This window comes from Phlebotomus papatasi, chromosome 1 (genome assembly GCF_024763615.1).
Source record: "Phlebotomus papatasi isolate M1 chromosome 1, Ppap_2.1, whole genome shotgun sequence".
Classification (NCBI taxonomy): domain Eukaryota; kingdom Metazoa; phylum Arthropoda; class Insecta; order Diptera; family Psychodidae; genus Phlebotomus; species Phlebotomus papatasi.
Genome location: NC_077222.1, coordinates 54,374,523 through 54,397,202, shown reverse-complemented (window position 1 = coordinate 54,397,202; position 22,680 = coordinate 54,374,523). Strand labels below are relative to the sequence as shown.

Here is a 22,680-nt window from a genome sequence, read left to right as displayed (position 1 = left end):
TTTTGCATAAAAATCCTTTACCGGATCCTTTACTGCCAGGTTTTGTATGCTAAATATTCTTGAAGATCAGAATGTATCTAAGTGGACCTTTAAGCAGAGCAATGGATTAGTCAAAATCTTATGAAAATGTTATCTAATCATTATTAACTACTCGAACTCCAAGAGACAGCAGTTTTAACAATCGTTTTTTATTATAATTACGTTAAGCCGTCTCTCGACTTAAATCGTCTAGGGCATAACTTTTTAGTAAGGGAATTAGGCATATGAGACGTATGAGGCCCTTGTAAATATCACGAATATAGGGCTGCCTAGAATATAGGGAAGCCTATATTCGCTGTCTTCGGGCGGTAAAGAGAATCACTCATTTATTTCAAATGAGGAACGTAGCTATTCGTGCCACCGAAGTTGTGAGCTCTCAAACCGAAGAAGGAACTCCTCGACTCTTAGCTCCTCACGAACGGCTACGTTCCTCACTCGATCTCGACGAGTGATTCCCTTAATCGCCCGGAGGTACCTCATCTCTGCAGCTTGTACTCGCGATCTTATACTTTCGATTGATGATTTATAGAAAATGAAATCGTTTTCAGGACAATTGGAATATTTATAAAAGCTTATCAATTAAGTGCGACTTTTAAATTACAGTACGACTCCGATAGAGTCAACTCCTAAGAACTTGAAACGCCGTGAAAACAATCTGTAAAATTCCAAGTTTAATGTTAAACTTTTAAACTAATTTTGTTAAGCAAGAACTTGAGAAAATTTTTAACAAGTGAAATAGTATCTAAAACAATTAATAACTTAGAATTTTGCAGATATACAAGAATAAAATGTGTAGACCTTATCGGAGTCGTACTGTCCTCCTAATTTATTTACACATTTTTTTAAGTGAATATGCGTTTGATGATAGAATCTAACAAACCCGTGATCCCACAGCCACAAAACTATTTTTTGTTCATGTTAATTATTCATTTGAGACAAAAAATAATTAAAATTATTTTGATTATTTGTTTTTCTAATTACTGAGTCTAAACTCTGATTGATATTTATTTCAAGTGACATAAAGTGTGAATCTTTATTGTTTTTGAGCTTTGCGACTTCATGAAATTTTTGTTTAGGGTAAATGTGCCTAATTCCGGCATAGTTGCATGCAAGCGTCAAAGTCTCAAGTTTGAAATGTAATATTTTAAATACAAATTGATTTTTTTTATTCTTTCTTTTGTAAGAGTGTTGCTTGGAACCTTGTGAAGAGTTTACCGTCTTTATTTACTCTAAAATCATTCTGAATACATTTTAAAATGAATAAAAATATAGACATAGCTTTGGTGCCCTATTTCGGCCACCTTCATTCTCATAGTTCCTTTCCCTTGGGGAGTTCTTCCAATATCTTTTTCACGTCATCTCGTTTGTCGAAGCTACATTTTTTTGTTATTCTTTTGCATTGTATAATCTCTAGAGTACGTAAAATCTAAAAGTTCATGGAAATTCGAGGAACAAAAGAGGTGGCCGAAATTGCAAGCTGGCCGGAATTTGGCACACTTACCCTAATTGCAGTTTCATTTTATTCTAAGAATTTCTTTTAAGAAAAACTTACTTTTAATTGGAGACCTGAAGAGTTCCGTTTCGTCATTGTCATCATCATCGTCTTCAAAGAGCTTCTTGCTATTATTTGTCCGCAGCAAAGAGAAAGAATAATTTTGGTAGTTGTTTTTCCTATTTTGCCAGGCTGTGATACAAAAAGCACCACAAGCAATAGCTGCCACACATAGAAATCCCGCAAAAAGGACAAAAACCATCCTTGGCATTCCCATAACATGTTCATCAATTTCCAATCGGAAAATTATATTTTTTGTCGGTGTAAAAGCTGCCACATGAACCTTTCTGGAGTCCTGGATATGCCCAGGAGCATTCACAGTAATTGTAATGTCTCCAACAGGAGCCCCTGAGATTTTATAACCCCCAATGGAATCCGTAAAAGCATGGAAAGTGCCTGCAGTGACTTTGGCATTTGCAACTGGATGATTGGATGTATCGAGAACAAATCCAGAAATTTCACCATTTTTCTCCTCTATACTCTCACTTTTGCCAGTCAACTGAAGCTTAACATCTCCCAAATTACTGACTATACCCTCCTTGACGGTCACAGGAATTGTAGACTTCCCATGGGTCTCACAGTAAACATCCAACTTATAATCTCCCGGAGGTAAAATAATGCGAAAGAAAGCAAGATTAGCCGTAACTTTGTGCGTTAAATCTGTCCCTTGAATCTTCACCATAGCCTCTCTGAGTTCCTTCCCATTGACATCCTTTACATATCCCATTACTCCAGTATCCGTCAGATGCAAAAAGTTCACCATTCGCTCAAGATGACCCCTCCATGCCCCAGCAATATTTTCGGGCATCTTGCAGCAGGATACTTGGAGAGTGAACAAAGGCACATCATAGTAGTTGTACAGGAGATTTGTCAGTTTCTCAGACACCTCCAATTGATGCTTCCTGGCTTCAGTAGATGGACAACTAAGATTGATCACTTGCCTCTTTGTATTATCCACCCGTTGGGCCATGCGAGCGTAAATTGGCGTTTGATCCTTCAATTTCGGATACTGCGTTTCACTGCCTCCAGATGTCAGAGTTACAGCAAGATCAAATTTCTCATCCTGCAGCATCTTTATCAGCATATCGCGCTTCTTATCCGACTCGGGGTTCAACAGCTTATCGGCAAGTTCTTCTTTGGCAGTCGGATCGCAAACAGAGGGGCTGGAAAAAGTTGAAAAAAAATCCGATCATTTCAAGTCTGTATCGAAAATAAATAGCAAAGTAATATGGATATAAATTTTAAACTGGAATTTGGAATTGGAGTTCTTGAGTAAAATCTCTTTAGGATTCAAACGCGTAATCACGATTTTAGCAAGAAGGGGACTAAATTGGAGGATTACCTCTCAAAAACGTTTTTAAGTGCCAAGAGCTTTTTTTCTTGGAAAATCGAAAGAAAATAATCCAGAAATTAATCCAAAACTTAGAACTATTTGGGAAAAATCCCACTTTACTCTGTTCTTTGAGTAATTTTTGCACCAATTGTAACGAGTATTACTAGTTTTACGGTTAAAAGCTACAAAGGTACTTAGTCAAAAATATACAATGAACCGACCGCTCAGAATAAGAAAAGAATAACTCGCAGTAGGCAAATTTTACAGAAGAGCGATTTGAAGCTCAGATTTTACATGCAGAGTATAGGATTTTTGAGATTTAAAATCTCTATAAGTTTGAAAATAATTATCTTTCAAGTATAGCGGAGACTGGGGCAAAAAGTAACAAAATCGATATTTTATTTTTTTACAAGCCACCCGAGCACCTTCAAAATTTTTAATTAGCACAGTTTTATAGGAAATTTACCGCTCTACAAGTCTGTGAAAGTAATTTTCTTCTATTTTGTAAGGAAATATATTTATCGAGCCGTTTTCTAAAAGATAATTTTGTGATCGTTCTCCAAAAATACTGGGGCAAATAGTATCAGACATAAGATACTATCACATTTTGATTAACTTTATTACGAAATTCCGTAAATTTAAGTAAAATACCTAGATTACATATTTTCATAGGAAATTTATTCTTCTACACCTTTGTAAAACACCGTTTTCTCTATCTGAGCGAGAAAAGCGCATTTTAAGCTATTTTACAAAAAAACACACAAAAGACTACAAATCGTTTGACCAATGTAAACAACAAGCGGCGACACATAGCATTGACGTTTCTTTTCACCGTGGAACATCAGAAATTATTTCGGTTTTTGTTACTTTTTGCTCCATAGCTTTTGTTACTTTTTACCCCAAGTGGTTGTTTTTAATAAAAGGATTTCTGGAGAAAAGAATTTTTGTAAAATTCTAAAATAGAGAGCGAATTCGTATTCAAAGAATATCCAGATAATTTGCGAAATATTCACCAGTGCATTAAATTTAATATAAATAGCTAATAATTGATATCTTTTGCACGGAAAATATTTCAAAAATAGGGATAAAAATTTCGATATTTTTCATTTTCTAAATTCCTTGTTCAAATTCTAACAAACTTACGACATTGAAGAAGACCTATAGAGGCTATTTATGGAAAAAATTTTAAGCCGCTAACTTAAACTTTAAAAACTTTAAAATTTTCGATTTGTGACTTTTTGCCCCAGTCTCCCCTAATATTCACTGGGAAGGTAGAGGGTATAAAGAAGTATCCAAAAAGCAAATAAAAGGATTTTTTATAAAAAAAAAATCAAGTTGTTCGTCTTATATTCTGAGTAGTCGAAACGTTTTCGTGGATCTGCCTACTTTTTCATTGAAGGAAATTGTACTTAAACATGAAAAAAACGTCTCAAAAGAAGTGTTCTTAAATCAAATTGGCTTTAGACTTTACTTCAAAAAATGGGATAAATCCTATATTAATTTGATTTGGATTTTTATGTCATTCAAATTGCTAAAAACTTTTCATTATTTTTCAGAGTTAATACTAGCTTTATTCTTATTTAAAAAAAAATAATTTTCGCAATCTCAAATATTTGTAAAACCGAGAACATTTACTAATACAATAGAAATCTTAAAAGTCCACAAACGTAAACACGTTTTTCATACACTTTCAGTTCTTCGCACAGAACGGAACTCAAACTCACAACTGCGAAAGTAGAGTCAGGTATTCTTTCGCCAAAGAGCTGATGCTCTTACCTAATGCACCATGAGATCCCCGAATATTAAAAATAAGCAAAAGAAAAAATCGGAAAATTCAATACTCTCTCCGTTTACTCTTTTACCTTAATATTCCGTTTTTCTTACTTAAAATAATTACTTTATAACTGACCCTAGACATATAAACAGTCTTTTAAAAATTTTGCTTGGAGAACTTAAATACTTTTCTTCAGGGTGGGTGTAGGGGAGGGTGGGGCAGTTTCACGCAGAAGAACTTTTCTCAGAACTTAATTGCTAAACGAATATGAATAAAATTCAGGCTATGTTCCGTTAGTTTTTTTGAGTATGAACTATCTGAAAATATACAGGACAATTGCTAAATAATCACAATTCTACTTAAAAATGTTTATATTTGAAAGTAACGCATGCGTGAAACTACCCCATCATCCCGTAAGAGTAAGCTTGTCGTCTATAAAACATAAATTTTACAGACTTGCAGTCTTCTATCGACCTCTATTATATTTTTTTCGGTCGAATTCCATATTTAATTAAAATTAATATGACCATATGAAAGCGTAGAATTGTTTAGTATTAAATTCTGTGATGATTTGAGAGGACTTAAAGATAAAAATTGTTAAAAATGAATTTCCTTTGTACTGAGCTTTTATGAAAAAAATAATTATTCGAATGAAAGACTTCGTTTTGTTTTTGGTGGTATAAAAATGAAAAATTACGTAATACTTATTATATGGTAATTTTTATTAAGATAATTACCACACTGTAATATTGAGATTATTCCCTACTTCAAAATTATGACGTTCGGGTACGTATTTCCTACACTAAGAAAATAAAACTGTAGAGTTATAGTAACTCTATCGCAGAGTTGAATTAACTCGAAGGATATCGATGTAATTGTTACTATTTTTCGTTGTAAATTTTAGTAAATAGAATTGAAATAAACTCTTCGTGCGAGTTGAATTACTTCGCCGGATATCGATGTACTTATTACCATTTTTCGATATAAAATTTCATCTCGACTGAAGTATATGCTTAAGTGTTTACATTTTAAGAATATACTTCAGTCAACAAGATTTTCGTGTGACAAAGTTCATATGGAACATCAACTAGAAATATGTCTAATATCACGTCCTTAGCGGTGTCATCAAAGGGATAATTAACTACCAGAGAACCTCCATTTAAATTGGCCGAAAGTACATGTGCGTGCATCATACAGTGAGTGTCAATAGTTTGTTGCCTAATGGATGTTTGAGAAATCAAGTGAAAAAAATGATAGAAAAAAATACTTTTCCAAATTTTTCTTTTTGCAGATGAGTTCCTTGTAATCCGTAGATATTATTTATAGTTTTCAAAAAAAATAATTAATTTTATTTCATATCAAAAATAATTGTTTTCCAAAAGTTGGTCATTTTTGAAAAATCAAAAGTTTGTTGCCTCATTAAAAAAAACTAATTCAAAATGGTGAAAACGTGCAACCAACTTTATGTAAACTGGTTAAATTTTGAGCTTATGTCATTTGATAGGCAAATGGTGGATTTGTACATTTTTAAGGCTGTCAATGTTAAATATATAGGTGTAAAAGTGATGATAAATAACAAGAAATAATCAGTTTTTTGATAATTCTTAATTTAGGTTATAATGGCAAATTACAAAAAGTTGAAAGGTGGGATATTGTCCAGAGATACTGCTAGAAGGAATCGGCGTCACTTAATTGCCAAATTTTATGGAAATTCATGAAAAGTTATACATAAAATAGTCAAATATTATAGTTATGAGGCACGAGTACATCTGAAAAACGCTACTGGTAGACCCAGGGTTTCGACTCAGAAAGTCGATAACCGCATTCTAGGTATCTCTGATAGTAACCCCATGATGTTTGCTTCAAAAATTCAAAGTCGGCTGGTTACAGAAGGCATACAGGCTTCAAAACCAACCGCAATTTAATGAAAGTGGTAAGAATAATTACTTGGTTTGCAGGTTTCCATTGGTAAACAAAACCAATCTGGTTGAAAGGTTGTAAATTCACTTGGAGCATGCTAAAAACGTAAAAATACAACCTCTTACGCAGTTTGGTTTTGCTTACCAATGAAATCTTGCGAGCCAAGTACCTATTCTTATATTTTCTTTCATTTTGAGTTTGATTTTCGAAGCATTTGAAGCCTGTATGCCTTCTGTAACCAGCCGACTTTGAATTTTTGAAGCAAACATCATGGGGTTACTATCAGAGATACCTAGAATGTGGTTATCGACTTTCTGAGTCGAAACCCTGGGTCTACCAGTAGCGTTTTTCAGATGTACTCGTGCCTCATAACTATAATATTTGACCATTTTATGTATAACTTTTCATGAATTTCCATAAAATTTGGCAATTAAGCGACGCCGATTCCTTCTAGCAGTATCTCTGGACAATATCCCACCTTTCAACTTTTTGTAATTTGCCATTATAACCTAAATTATGAATTATCAAAAAACTAATTATTTCTTGTTATTTATCATCACTCTTACACCTATATATTTAACATTGACAGCCTTAAAAATGCACAAATCCACCATTTGCCTATCAAATGACATAAGCTCAAAATGTAACCGGTTTACATAAAGTTGGTTGCACGTTTTCACCATTTTAAATTAGTTTTTTTAATGAGGCAACAAACTTTTGATTTTTCAAAAATGACCAACTTTTGGAAAACAATTATTTTTGATATGAAATAAAATTAATTATTTTTTTTGAAAACTATAAATAATATCTACGGATTACAAGGAACTCATCTGCAAAAAGAAAAATTTGGAAAAGTATTTTTTTCTATCATTTTTTTCACTTGATTTCTCAAACATCCATTAGGCAACAAACTATTGACACTCACTGTACGTGGTATTTTGCTCGGAACATAGGAAACTTCAGGTCAAGAAAATATGAATAAATAAAATGATAAAATTAAAAAAAAAACATAAAATCGCAAAAGCTATCCACTTTGAGATTTTAAAGTTATTTTTACTCTAAAAAATATTTTTTTAGCTCTTGAAACGAGTTATTTTAACACTTAAAACGAGCTCTTTACACTCTTGTTGTGCCATGTAAATTTTAGGACAAAAAAAGTTTAAAAAAAACTCTTCCGAATATTACACCTAAATAGAAGTAAAATCAACTCTAAAATATAAGCTAATAAATTCTAATAATCGAAAATCACAACGAAAAAGGGTTAATTGAACATCGATTCGAGTATGTTTTACTCGATTATTTTTCTGAGTGTATTAATCTGGGTGACAAACTCAATTCCTAAATGTTCACATTTTCAACCCTTGACAATTATTTTAGGCCATGCCCTCTCGGAAATCACATCTATCGGTTCACACCGGTTTATAACCGTTTTGAACCGATTAAGTCTAATTCCAGAAATTCCAAGACCTTTCCAACGACCCCAAACATGATACTATTTGGATCAGAAATACGCTCTCCAGAATCTTTTAAACCTTTGACCTTGAAAAACCGTTATTAGGAAGGATCCAACGGTATTTTCATATAAAGACGAAATGTTCGCCTGGTGTAATCTCTCAAACATATCTAAAAATGAAAAAAAGCAGCACGACGTGTTTTCGAGCAATCCCAAAAAAATGGTTTGGTTTTGGCCGGACGAACGGACCGACGGACAGACGGTCAAAGACGCGAAGAAATGTTAAGACAGGTGGTTCCTGAGGTGTATAAGACAGATATTTTCGGTGGAGTTCGGGTAGTAAAACCTAGAACTATCCAGCTAAGTGATTAAAAATAAAATTTCTTATATAAATTAATGGAAAAAACTTACTCATTGTAGAACTGATCATAAACATCATTGAAGTTCTCCATTACGGGCACAAAGTGAAGAACTGTGTTATTGATCAAGGTTTCAAGTGGTGGTTCTCCAAGGGCATATCCCTTAATCACATGCCTAGCCAAATTGAGTACCATCTCTCGTCCAATGGGTGCAGAGTCAAAAAGAGATGATAAGACCAGGATGTGTAATTTCTTCTCTTCAGGCGATCCCATGTCCGCTGTGACCTTTAGTGTATGATATTCCATGCTGACATCATTTTCTCCGGCATCGAGACTGGCAATCTTGAAATTGGCTACCTCGAGCTTCTGAAACTCGTCATTGATCTCGGCATCGCTGTGATACTGAACCTTGACAACATTCTCAATAATTCGATAGTCATAGGCCGATGACCAATGTTGCGGATCATCACGCATCAATACGAAATCCTTGACTATTGAACCATTTGCAGGAACTTCTACTTCCTCAAGTATCGCCTCAAAACCATCAGCTTCGATGGTGATATTGTACCGTCCGGGAAGCAAGAGTCTCCAATAGTCACCATCTTTAGCACTGACAGTAGTATGTTGCATTCTATTGACATATATCTTAGCGCCAGCTACAGGATGCCCAATACTGCTACGAATAAATCCATGAATACCAATATGAACTTGCTCGATGTACGTTATAAGAGCCTCTCTATTTTGCTCCCAGAAACCCTCCAGTTCCGTACTAGGTGGGAATTTTTTGCAGCTGACCTCGAGGGTCAATTCCATAGCACCACCTTTCAAATATGACCAATCCTGCATGCCACCTGTAACACTGTACCATGCCGCTCCATTGGTAATACCCTCCGGAAAGTATTCAGATTGAAAATCTACGCAACGAACAGCATTGTGCATGGTGGTGTGAGCATTGGAGTACGTTCGAGCCAGGTACTTGAACAATTCATTCTCCTCAGTTGGATTTTGTTGTGTTCTCCTATCACTACCAGACACAAAGTCCTTGGCGGTATCATCAAATGGATAATTAGCTACTAGAGATCCCCCATGCAAATTGGCCGAAAGGACAAATGGAGTAGATAGTGACCACTTCATTACAGCCAAAGTTTCTGGTTCTTGCTTAGCATTGAACTTATTTGTGCCATATTGATCAGGGAAATTTCTATTGAGATCCACTCCATGAGCATTTGCTCGTCCATAAATCTGCAATCTATCACTATCTCTTGCAGCTTCATACCCATCTGGATTCATACTGGGCAAAAGATGAATCCTTGTACCATCAATCAATTTTGTAATCCTCTCATTGCTCCCATAATTCTCACATAAATATTGTGCCAGCAAGAGTAACAATTCCCTCCCAACAACCTCATTTCCATGCATATTGGCAATGTACTTGAATTCTGGAATACCCGGTGTATGAACTCCTGGATGTTGAGTAATCTCCAACACCCATAAATCTCTTCCTTGAACACTTTTTCCAATGCTATACAAATTTGTAATATTGGGATAAGTACTATTGAGCTCTTGAAGAAATACCACCATATCCTGATATCCATGATGCCTGAATTCGGCTTCTAGGAGAAAATCCTTTTTATTGGCTTTCTCTCGAATGGTCACCAAGTGACGATATGGGCCTGCAAAAATATTCCCATATTTAGTAAAATATCTCATCATACCAAAGGGAAGTTCAATAAATGCAACTTTTAATCGATATTAAAAAGATTATGTGTCATTTACAAACCCCATTATCTCTTTCGTCAATAAACCACAAAAACCACAAAATAAGCACTAAAAACGAACAAAAAAATCATTGTTATATACTCTGAAAATCTCATAGCATGATCATGTACTTCTGCTTTCTTCCAAACTCGAATCGGATGCACTCAAACCAAAACCATCATTTCCCAAAAATGCCTCACATCCTTCATAACAGAATTGGTACAGGAAATTAGTGGAAAAATTTCTTCTTTATAGACCAATTAATTTACAATGAATCTAATTGGATAAAATTTTTAACTTAATAGAATAAGGGAATTCATACACTGAGAGAAATCCGAAAAAGTTAAAATAACATTCCGGAAATGTTAATTTTACCTTGCATTATTGATCCGAAATCGGTGTAAATATTACCCTTTTTAGGTGTATTAGGGGTTAAAGTGACCCTTTTTCATGTTAACTTTACACTTGAAAAGTTGTAAAATTAACATTAAAAAATGTTGATATATTTTTACACACTGAGAGAAATCCGAAAAAGTTAAAATAACATTCCGGAAATGTTAATTTTATCTTGCATTATTGATCCGAAATCGGTGTAAATATTACCCTTTTAAGGTGTATTGGGGGTTAAAGTTACCCTTTTTCATGTTAATTTTACCTTTAAAAAGGTGTAAAATTAACATTCAAATTGTATTATTATTATTAATCGTGGCGAAATTCCTCCTGATATTAGCTTGATGTAAATTTTACCATAAAAGAAATATTTATTCCGTTGCAGTCAAAGAACGGTTTCTAATAGTTCAACGTCCTAAAAAATAGGCCACGCCCTTTCTAGGATATCTATATAGAGAAATGATGCGAACCAAGCTCCAAATAAAATTTATTTTCAGCATGATCTAGGATGAGATAAATTAGATTGATTATTATTTAAAAATATATATATATAACCTCTGATAGGTTTAGCTAAAATTTCTTGTAAAACAAACTAAAACACTCGGACTATCTAATTCTACCCCAGCTAATTCAGCCCCAGTTCAGTTAAAAAATAATTTCAAATTAAGCAAAGAGAAATTTTAGCCACGCCACGCCCTTGAAGAACCACACCCATTCTTATATTTTTTTTGTTTTTAAATAAATCCTTAACGATTAAAATTTAAAAATTCTTATATCTTAACTTTTCGACTTTTTTGTTGTGAAGCTTATTCAAATAATCTATATTACTATCTTCTTACAAAATATTAATCAAAAAACTTTGACTTTTTTAGATCCGCTATGAATTTTTGCCAATCAACGGTTAGAAATTTATTAGAAGTTTAAAAAAGCGCTGAATCTAATTTATTGTTATCTTCTTGAATCATACTAACAGTGAGAGAAATCAGAAAAAGTTAAAATAACATTCCGGAAATGTTAATTTTACAATGCATTATTGTGATCCGAAATCGATGTAAATATTATGCTTTTTACGTATATTATGGGTTAAAGTAACCCTTTTCATGTTAATTTTACACTTAAAAAGGTGTAAAATTAACATTAAAAAATGTTGATATCTTTTTATACCTAAAAAGTGTTAAAGTTACGAAGAAAAAGTTAATCGCACCCCCTTTTTTTCTCAGTGAAGGTTTGCAACACAAGGAGACGTTCGATAAATTTTCACAAAGTGAAAATCACAATATTTTGCACAAAATCGTGTTTTCAGCATTTAAAGAATGCCCAAGTATGGAAAAAATAAATGAATTGTCTGTAATAAGGACGACAGGAAGGTGATAATATCGTCGGTTGCATTAACGGTTGTCGTATTTCCATTTCATTTGTCTCAGCATTTCACACAAGAGGCGACGTCTGTACTGTATTGTAGCTTACACCAAATGCAGATACGACAATGGTCGATGTAATCGACGTTATAGAAATGTTTAAGTTGAATTTAGAAGAAAAACTACGGAAGGAGCAAATAGGGAATTTTGCAAACACGCAAATGAGCCATATTCAAAAACAGAAATTGAATCAAATTTCCATAATAATCGTGTAATTTTTATTGTTTTTAAGTGTAAATGATTTTTTTCTTAACAGTCCGTTAAACCAGAATTTTTTAAAGAACTCAAGTGTCTTGCGATTCGTACTGAGAATACTTTTTGGAATGTCTGTCATCTGCCAGTCATTACAAAAATATGTTTTTTTTATAAAAAGGAATGTTAGAGGAAGCTGGGGCAAAGTATTACAAACTAAAATGTTCAAAATTTGATCTGTTCCAAGACAAAAGCAGACTTCTAATATTTTTCCTAGTTCACCTTCGTGAATCAGGTTAAACGTCCAAAGTTTTAATGAACTCGAGCATGGAATATGATAAAAAAGTTTTTACACAACCATTTTGATCAGACGAACACGAATACGTTCTTTAAAATTTTCCGAAGTAATTTTTTTTTCATAAAAAAAGATCATTTGGGGTAAAAAGTGAGAAAAATCTACAGAGTGTGGTCAGATTATAAATCGCTCAGGTCTTGTAAAAACCAAAAAAAAAATAAATAAATAAATAAATATCAGTTTTGTCGCATTCTGTCTAGGGGTTTCCTGAGACATTAAATTGATAACGATGTATATCAAGAAGAAAAGGTGAGTAAGAACAGCTGTTCCAATGTCGTATACAATATAATTTCCACGTTTTCGTAGCAAATACAGGAATGATTGAAGATCAGAAGTTTGAGAATCGGGACACAGGTTTGAGCATCGCGCAAAAAATTTATTTAAAAAGAACTAATTTTGTATGAAAAGAAGACTTTTTATTCGAGTGCCCTTCCGTAGTATTCTTCCAAGAAGTTGAGCTTCGGTGGCTTGCAAACGTAATTTCATCCACCTCGAGTTATTTTACGTTAAATCTTCAAAAGAAAAGAAACATGATCCAAAGAAGAAACTTTTCCAATAAAAATTACAAAAAAAAAAAAAAAGAATAACAGGGTGAAATAAAGAGATAAATAGAAAATAAATTAGTAAACTAAAGCTTATGTGATAAAAAAGATATTTACAGAAAGTTTGCAATTGCTTTATTCCTTTCATTTTTTTTCTGTCCATTTAATTGAAATATATTTCAGTTTATACTTTATACCCTTTTTAAAACATACAATAAGTTTCATATATATGGATACAGTATTATTTTAAAATTATACATCATTTCAAAGAATAGATAACATGTATTGATAAGAGATATCTGTAACAGTAACTATAGATATTTTCTTTCTATTTTATTCTTTGCACATCTTGCAAATTTGTGATTTTTTACTTCCACTAACATTTGATATTAGTAATGAATGAATTCTCTCTACATATAATAGACATGATTAATTTCTTTTGTATAACATAAGCTTTAGATTTTTTTTATCCCTTCTATCCACCACATCATCTACAGTAAAAGGATTACTTTCTATTTTTGTTCATTAATTGCTGCAAATGAAACCCCTGAATCTCTAAATTGAACCAATCACAAATTAATGTTACAAAACAAAATATCCTTCTTGTTTCTTTCTAACTAAACTAAATAAATTGTTAACAAAAAAAAATATACAGATCCAAATTGTGACTAGAAATTTGTCATTTTACGTTATTCAAAAATTTGATCGAAAATTAATCACAACCAAGGATAAATCAGGAGTTCAGTTTGTGATATTGAATATGCTTAATATGGGATTTATTTTAACCATCTCTAAGATGCTTAGTTACTAATCCAACCTGAAAAAGTTTAAGCAATTGTGTCAGAAAATTACTATCTTTTTTTCTTAAATATCTCATAAAAGATCTTTCATTAACCTTCAAATGGGCTCACCGTTATGCAAAGAAACAAGGGGCTCCATCATAATTGATTCTCAACTATAATCTTGCTATCCAATTTTAATTGTCAACTTCAGTAGGCTTTCAGTAAGATAAAAAAATCAACGTAGTGATTTATCAAAACAATAATATAAATTTAAATAATATTATCACATGGTTATAATATTAAGAAAGTTTGGATTTGAAGCAAATTGGTTCAACCCCGAATTAAGTATTCACTTATCAAATTGCACTGTTTTGTTTTGAAGCTGACCAGACAACACTAAGACGGCAGTGGACGCTATTACGTATCACTCTCGAAAAATCTAATATATGTAAGTATATTTATTTTTAAAATTGTTCTCAATTTCACATGTTCAAAAAGAATATTTTAAATAAATTATAAAAAAAATCAATGCTAAATAAATATCGAAATAATTCATTTCTCTTCCTAAAATGTTTGAGAGTTCTTTATTTCATGCTTCAAACGAATCTTTTTGATCAGGAAAATAACGTGAAATCAAAATTCACATCCTGTTCTTTCTCAATCGTCTTGTGTATAGTTATCATACTCTTTTGTCTTTAAAATCGGATTGAATTAAAATAAATTTGTCAAAATAATATGCAAAGCAAAGCTTTTAAGAAAGAAGGGGATGTAAATTTTGATTTCATGAAATATTCTTGAAATGATGGCGGAGCTATTAAAAATAAAATTAATTTTATAGTTCAATAACATTAAGAGTGAAATGGTCTTCGGATATAAGATTTATCTGGATTTATCTGTATACCTTAACTTCTTTACTTTCTGTAAAAACGATATTTTCGGATTTTTTTTTTACTTAGGATTAAACTAAGGGCAAATTGACCTAATAAATTTCGAAAAATCTTTTGAATTGCTTATTGATTAAAAATTAAAATCATTCGAAAATAAAGCTAAGACTTCAATCATTAAACCTTATTATTCAAATTCTTGATTTATTGATATATTTTTTGATATTTCAATTGGACTTCTCCGTTTGATATGAGCTTTAAATGCAACATAGACGCCGCGCCGTTGAGGAGCCATTTCTGCAACCCTATCTTAAAATAATTAATCTGAATATAATAATAATCTTTTTTTGATCCTACAGAGCGAAAATAATCCCGTAATGAAAGAGCATGGAAGTGACAAAAACATAAACTAACACGAGGAAACTTCAAACTCGGTTCAACATCTGGGAATTCAGGATACCGTGCAGAAATTCATAAAAAATTAATAGTGGAGCACAGACTGTTTTCCCTCACGTGAAAAATATTTTGGAACTCCTCTGTGTTGCTTCCTCTTCTCCGACAGATGCTGAGAAGAGTTTTTCATTATTAGAAAGAATATAAGAACCAGCTCCATATCTCCTTAATCATTTTTGTCTGTGTATGGGATTTTAAATTAAATTCCTGGGTATTTTTGTTAAGGAATTTTTCATTTTTAGCTGAGATTCTTTACAATCCTAGCTTCTGTGGTCCGAGATGAAATGAGATTTCGTCAGATCGGGTTCAAAATTGACATGTACACTGTACAGATTTTGACTCATAGAACACGAATATTCGCTATAAACCGATTTTCTTGACCGCCCGTCCGGTTGATTCAACGTAGTACAGAATGCTTCTAGCGCGAAAACGAAGAGATATGGACAAGCCATTTTCGGCAAAGGTTAAATATTGGGTGGACGACACCAAGTTGATAATATCAGATCCATCTCCCTACTCCTAGTTCCGTCATTTTGGAACACCCACAATTTCATTTTCTCAATAACTCAGCCCCTATGGCATTGATCGGTCTCATAGTTTAGTATGTTATCTCTTTCGTCTCTTTTGGGACTCTGAGTACCCAAAGCAGCAAATGAATGTTTTCTAAAAAACAATGTTTGTTTAATTATTCAGAACTGATAAAAATCCTATTCTTGTGGATGATTACAAACTATAAGGATGTCCAAATGTAAGATATTTTTTGTAGGACCTCAATTAATTCCTGAGCTTAGATATTTTTGATTAAAAAATGGTGAATTTAACTTGCAGCTGTCCGAAAAAAGTTATAGCTGGACCTAATGGTCTCTATACACACTAAAGAAATTTATCTCCATATTTGACAGTTTTTCCTACATAAATGTAAGCAATTTGCTTCAATCTGAACATATTTTTTTTTCTTTTTCTAGTGTGAAAAATGACGATCCCTGAGTTATAAGGGGTCAAACAAAGAATTTTAAACTGACCATATCTTCAGGAATTTTAAAAACTTTTGTGATTTGGAAAGCTCTTATGAAATGCTACAACTCTTCTGAACACCCCACCCACCTTCATATGATTGAATCAAAGGTCCGATTAATAGAAAAATTGATTTTTGAAAATTTTATGTCAAATATCTTGGGACCTCCATTTTCAATTACGATGACATTTTTATATGTCGTAACTTTAGGTCAAGAGCTTTCCGTCGCACTTTACCTTCATTCTACCCTGATCTGAGGTATAAATGAAAAACTTGACCGGACCATTTCTTCAGTGTTTATAAAGCAATTTCGATGATATTATACTACCCTACTTTACCCCGGCCCTTACTATATCCAAATTGACCGGACTCTATCTCTAAAGTTTAAAAACCCGATTTCAATAAAGTTTTTTTCTCTTTTGCTGGTCTTCCTCACTCAGACTACTTAAAATAAAAGGGTGACAAAGCGTCCAAGGCTTTGCGAAATGCTCCAACTCTTGACATAAGATGCTATACCTCAACAGATTTAAATGATTTGTAAATCAAACGAAAGATCCCACAAAATAATTTCAAGAATAATAAAATTGATTTTCGAACAAAAAATACTTATCGGTTCATAGCTGGTCCATTACCGGTTCAAAACCGATTTGAACCGATTTATAGATCACTCAAAACATTGCCCAAAATAACTTTGGTCTAATATAATTGAATTTCGAATGAAAATTAGTTATCGATTATGAATCGATTCATAACTGGTTCAAAACCGATTGGAACAGATTCAGTTTTGTCGGAAATTCCGAGACCTTCGGACGGACAGACGGACAAACAGCGTGACAGAGGGATTATATATACTGCTCTCTCCGTGGAGTTCGAGCAGTAAAAATTAGTTATCGGTTATGAACCGATTCATTACCGGTTCAAAACCGATTGGAACAGGTTCAGTTTTGTCAGAAATTCCAAGACCTTTGGACGGACAGACGGACAAACAGCGTGACAGAGGGATTATATATACTGCCTTCTCTGTGAAGTTCTAGCAGTAAAAATTTGTTATCGGTTATGAACCGATTCATTACCGGTTTAAAACCGATTGGAACTGGTTCAGTTTTGTCGGAAATTCCAAGATCTTCGGACGGACAGATGGACAAACAGCGTGACAGAGGGATATTGTATACTGCTCTCTCCGTGGAGTTCTAGCAGTAAAAATGACCAGTGATAAGTCCATATAAGCTTATGGTAGCTGAGATTCTTTACAGGCCTTGGAGTGCTTGCAACTAGAAATGAGTAAAAAATCGTTTGAAAGTTGAATTTTATGAGTAATCGGGTCGACGCAATTTTATCCATTTCGACTGCCGAGAAAAGTTTACTTAACGCGCTTCTTTACCCCCAAAATTCAACTTACAATCGAATTTTCACACTATCCGAATTGTAGGCATTCCGAGGCTACCTGTAAAAAGTCTCAACTACACTGAGATCCGAAAAAGTTAAAATAACATTCCGGAAATGTTAATTTTACCCTGCAGTATTGATTCGAAATCCGTGTAAATATTATGCTTTTTAGGTGTATTAGGGATTTAAGTTACCCTTTTTCATGTTAATTTTACCCTTAAAAATGTGTAAATTTAACATTAAAAAATATTGATATATTTTTACACCTAAAAAGTGTTAATGTTATGAGAAAAAAATGTTAATCGCACCCCCGTTTTCTTTCTCAATGTACCATGAGCTTATTTGGAGTTGTCTGGTTTGAAACTGGATTTGAGTTACTATGTCCTCAAGATTTTTCGTCTAGACACACATTTATCCGTTCATTTAGGTATTTTGTAAATATATTTCCATCTCTTCCTGAACTCATTTTTAAAAAGATTTGTTACTGCAATATTCCAATAACTTTGAATATTGACCTTGAAACTCTAAATACAAAACTAATAATTAATAGTTTATAGAAATTTTTTTTTAACTTTTCAGTTACTTTGTGTAAATTCTTATATGATTTATCAACCGGTTTAAATCATAAAAAAAACAATAGGTAAAAATTAAAAAAAATATATATATTCAATTCTGATTCGGTTTTGCCCAGTAAACTTATAAGTTATCGGCCACAGTTTAAATATTTTCGAAATATTAAACTATTTCGTAAAACTTTGCATTAGTTAAACAAGTTAAGCATTTTTTTTGCAGGATTAGACCTTTAGTAAAAAGATTTCTTTTTAATTCAAAAATATATCTTATCGAACTTTTGCATTCCAGTTTTTCCATTTGAGGGTTTAAAACGATAAATCGTCAGTGATTAAAAAAAAATAACTTAATTATATTATCGCTCTTCATGAAAGACCCTTTATGAGAATTAACACATATGAAAGAATAACAACGAATAGCAAATAAAAAAAAACGTCACATCAGGCTTTGCTGAAAGTCTAAATAGACACACATGTTTTGCAAATAATATTTCTACTGTTATAAAAATAAATTGTGTAAATGTATTGTTATGTACTTTTACCGTGACAAAAAATTGAAAAAAAAAACACAAAAATAAGCATAATCGGGTGAAATTTGAAATTCTACAGAGTGTCAGGTGCAATAACTGTACAAAAATTTTCTCCCCAAAAAAAAGTGCAATGTGTTAGAAAAAACATAAAATCCCAAAACCACACAAGTACAAATTAGATCACTTTGTAGAAATTCTACTGTACAATTGTACCTTCAGTGTTATCAGATGGTTTCAAATTAAAATCTACTCTCTCAGCACTTCCATTGGTAACTAGAACTTCCTGTATGGTGCTGGGTTCATAGCTAAAAAAAAGGCAATGGAAAAAAAGAAATTATACCATGAATTGTTGAGCAACAATGGGAATCACTCGTTTAGAAAATTCTTCAGAGCTTTAACCAAAAAAAAAAAAAAAAATAAATTGTCGGTGAAACTCACCCAAAAGCTGCAGCTTGTATTTGGTAAACTCCTGGCCTCAGAAGACGCCAGTATTCACCACGTTCTGTCGTTTTGATGGGTTTCCCTGCGTATTTCCGAACAAAAATCTCAGCATTTTTAATCGGGTACCCATTCGTATCTTTGACAATCCCCTAATGATGCAAATAAACATAGAGAAAATTGTCAAACTTGACCAAAATTAATCTTCTAACTCGTCTGCCTGTCACTCACCTTAACACCAATATGCACCAATTTCATGTACTCCAGCAGACTCCGCTTATTCCTTGACCACTCACTGGGCAAGAAACTGGCTTTGGGAAACTTGCAGCAAGACAATTCGAGAGTAACATCGAAGCAATTCGAGAAGACATAGTTAAAATCCTGCATACCCCCATTCAATTCATACCAATAAGCCCCATTTGTAATACCACCCGGGAATGTTTCATTGCAATTGGAACCAGTTTTCATCACAGGATGATTCGAGGAATAGGTGTGTGCCAAGAGCTTGAAAACATCATCATCAGGTGTCAAACTCTCGGAACAGCACTCATGTTGATTGCTAGAAAAAAAAAGAGAAAACCCAGCGAGTTGAAACAACAACCATATTGTTTCTTTTCCTTCATTTTCACTCATGCTTTCTATGCACTTATAGCAGCACTTCAGGTGCGGAGAGACAAATTATGACCAAGCCTTTACTGACATCATCAGAAAATGCGTTGAATTGGCAAGGTCAGTAGAAAAAGTCTCAGCATGTTTGCAAAGTGTTAAAAAAAATCACAATAATTGCCATATTATTTCATTATATTCTAAATGTTGCAAAAAAAAGCGATAAAACAGCTGAAAGAATAATTAAAAAATCATTTTCTTCCAGTATTCTTCCCTCTTCGATCTTTATTGAGATCGAATATAGACCTACTGAAAAGGAAATATCTTTTTGAAAAATAAGCTCCTCGTATGAGAAAGAATTTTTGAAACAGAATAAATATTGTGATAAGAAATTAAAAAATTAACACTTCTCAATTTTATTTGTGGTCACGCACTTTCAACAAAAAAATTAGTAATATGATCAAAATGATAGTTTTACACTTTGAAATTGATAATTTATCTCATTGTTGATGAGATAAATTATCTTCCTATCCAATTTTGGTTTCATAAAGAAATTTGAACAGAAGATTTGTGTCTCGAATTAGAGCAACTTAGTAAACACAATAAGCATGAAATGAATATCTGTCTATCTATTTATCTAAATAATAAAAAGAACGGGTGGCAAAGCGTCCCAGGCTTTGCGAAATGCTCGAACTCGTGACTTAGATGCTATACCGCAAAAGTACTCACGCATCATTTACCGTTTACCGGTACTCAACCGATTTGAACCGATTCATAAATCTCTCAAAATAGTTTCAAAGTAATAGGTTTTATCTTCAGTTAAAAATTTTTCTATCGGTTATAAACCGGTTCATTACTGATCCAAAACCGATTGGAACCGGTTTAGTTTTGTCGGAAATTCCAAGACCTTTCCAACGATGAATCCTTGGGTCGACTTATGGGGGGGGGGTCCCCCGAAGGTCCCAAGTCTCTATCTCTAACCGTTTGGCCTCTAGAGTTGGCGACTGCCGGACAGATAGACGGACAAATAGCGTGTCGACATTTTTCAGTCAGAAATCGTCTGAAACGTGAAGATTTGTTGACAAAAGTGGTCTCCGGGAGGTAGAAGGTGGAAATTTGGGAGGAGTTTTGATGCGACGATGACCCAAGGTCACTTACGAATGCGATTTTGATACAAAACTATCAGCACATACCCAGACAAAACAAAAAGCATGGTTTTACAATCAAATTTCGGCGGAAAAGTCATTTTATCCACTGAAAAACAACACTGTTAGAGGCAAAAAGTTCGTTTGGCCTCTAACAACAGAAGACTTTTTACCCTTGTAATACCTTAAGAGGCATGCATTGTGGATATTATTGAAAAATTTGACGATTATCTGATAAGACCTAGTCATTTTTCTTAGTTTCTGAAATCCATCGCCATCAAAACTTTAATTTTTCCTTTATTTTCGTTAGTTAAACATTTTCCTCATGATATTTGAACAAAAATTAATGCAAAAGTTTATAAAATGGAATTTAATTTATCAATTATTGTTAAACATAAAATTATTGAAAGATATTAACCTTAAATTGGTCAAAAATAAATACTCTAGTGCTAAATTTATTGAGTGGAATTATACTTATTTCCAGCCTAAAAAACAAAATTCTAATATAATTCTAAAAATACTTAGAATAAAAAATCAAATGTCGATTTTTATGTTGGCATGAAAGGATGTTATGATCTACGTATGACTTTTTTCGAGACTTCTTTTCTTGTTGACTTTTTATAAGGATAATGGGGTGGAATTATACTTATTCCCACCACTGTATACTCATATTTATTTTAAATTTCATGAACACCCCTTTATAATGCAAAATTACATCATAACTAAGACAAACCATGGTAAATTTAAGCATATTTGCTTTATTCGATAATAATAATCAAACTTGAAAAATATCAACAAATTTTTTACAAAATTTAATTGTTGCCCAAATTAAACTCAGCTAAAAGTAGCCCAACCTTAACCCTTTAAGGACGATTAGAACACCGATGTCTCCAAAACAATCTCTACGGCTTTCTAAACTTGTGGTTTCCTCTAAATATTCAAAAAAAGTCATTTTTTCTTATCATCAATTTTTGTTTTGACCCTCTCATCCTTAAAGGATTAAAAGAGCCGAATTAGTGAGAGTCTACTGTCATACAAATGATTTTCGATCAAAAATTTTTTATCGGTGCATAATCGGTTTATTACCAATTCATAATCGATTGAAATAGGTTCAATCTTGTCAGAAATTCCAAGACCTTTCGAACTAGCCCCAATATAACCGAATTCGGTTTAGAAATGGCCCAGTCAGCACCAAATGCTAACCAATTTCTAATCAGCTGAAAACACATTTATTTTCTTTTGAATTCTGCTAATTTTAAAACGACACTAACAAGGCAGTGCTATTACTATATATTTGGTTAGCACTTTTTTTCGAGAACTGCTGACCGGTTCAGAATATTTTTGCTGATCAATTTAACAAAAAAAAAAAACTGAAAACGCTGCTTTTTTTAGCTAACTATGCTCGCTGGGAGGTTCCCTGTAGAGCCATTTTGAATTGCTTATCTAAAATCCGTTAATAAAAAAGATTCAAGGGTGTTTTTGTATATGAACGAAGAAATGCCCACCTAAACAATTTCCAAAGTATATTCAAAAATGAAAAAAAAATCGCACGACGCTTTTTTGAGCAATCGAATAAAACAAGATTTTGGAGATAAAAGGGAAGTGGGGGAAAAATATTTTTTAGATGAATCAGTGAATTAATTGATAAGATTTCACATGTATCAGGCTTACTGTCTAAGTAAACACAGGAAAGATTAAGGGCAACAGAAACAATTGATAAAATCATTGAAACATTTTTGCAGCTATTTCTAAACAATAAAAATCAATCAGTAATTATTGAAGAGTGG

General features: G+C 32.9%; 1 protein-coding gene across 2 annotated transcripts in view; it reads right to left on the bottom strand.

Annotated features, from left to right (window-relative positions):
- The window catches only part of LOC129806922 (carboxypeptidase D), a 38,288-nt gene that overhangs the window by 4,412 nt on the left and 11,196 nt on the right, over positions 1 to 22,680 (bottom strand). Inside the window, exons 3-7 of one of the 2 annotated variants that reach the window (XM_055855790.1) lie at positions 19,374 to 19,701; positions 19,143 to 19,294; positions 18,918 to 19,009; positions 8,483 to 10,103; positions 1,592 to 2,754 (exon numbers count right to left, since the gene is read on the bottom strand). In XM_055855790.1, the coding sequence (XP_055711765.1) occupies positions 1,592 to 2,754; positions 8,483 to 10,103; positions 18,918 to 19,009; positions 19,143 to 19,294; positions 19,374 to 19,701 (3,356 nt within the window). Of the gene's footprint in view, positions 1 to 1,591; positions 2,755 to 8,482; positions 10,104 to 13,197; positions 13,903 to 18,917; positions 19,010 to 19,142; positions 19,295 to 19,373; positions 19,702 to 22,680 lie in introns of those variants that run through there. The other variant, XM_055855799.1, reaches the window with a different exon arrangement.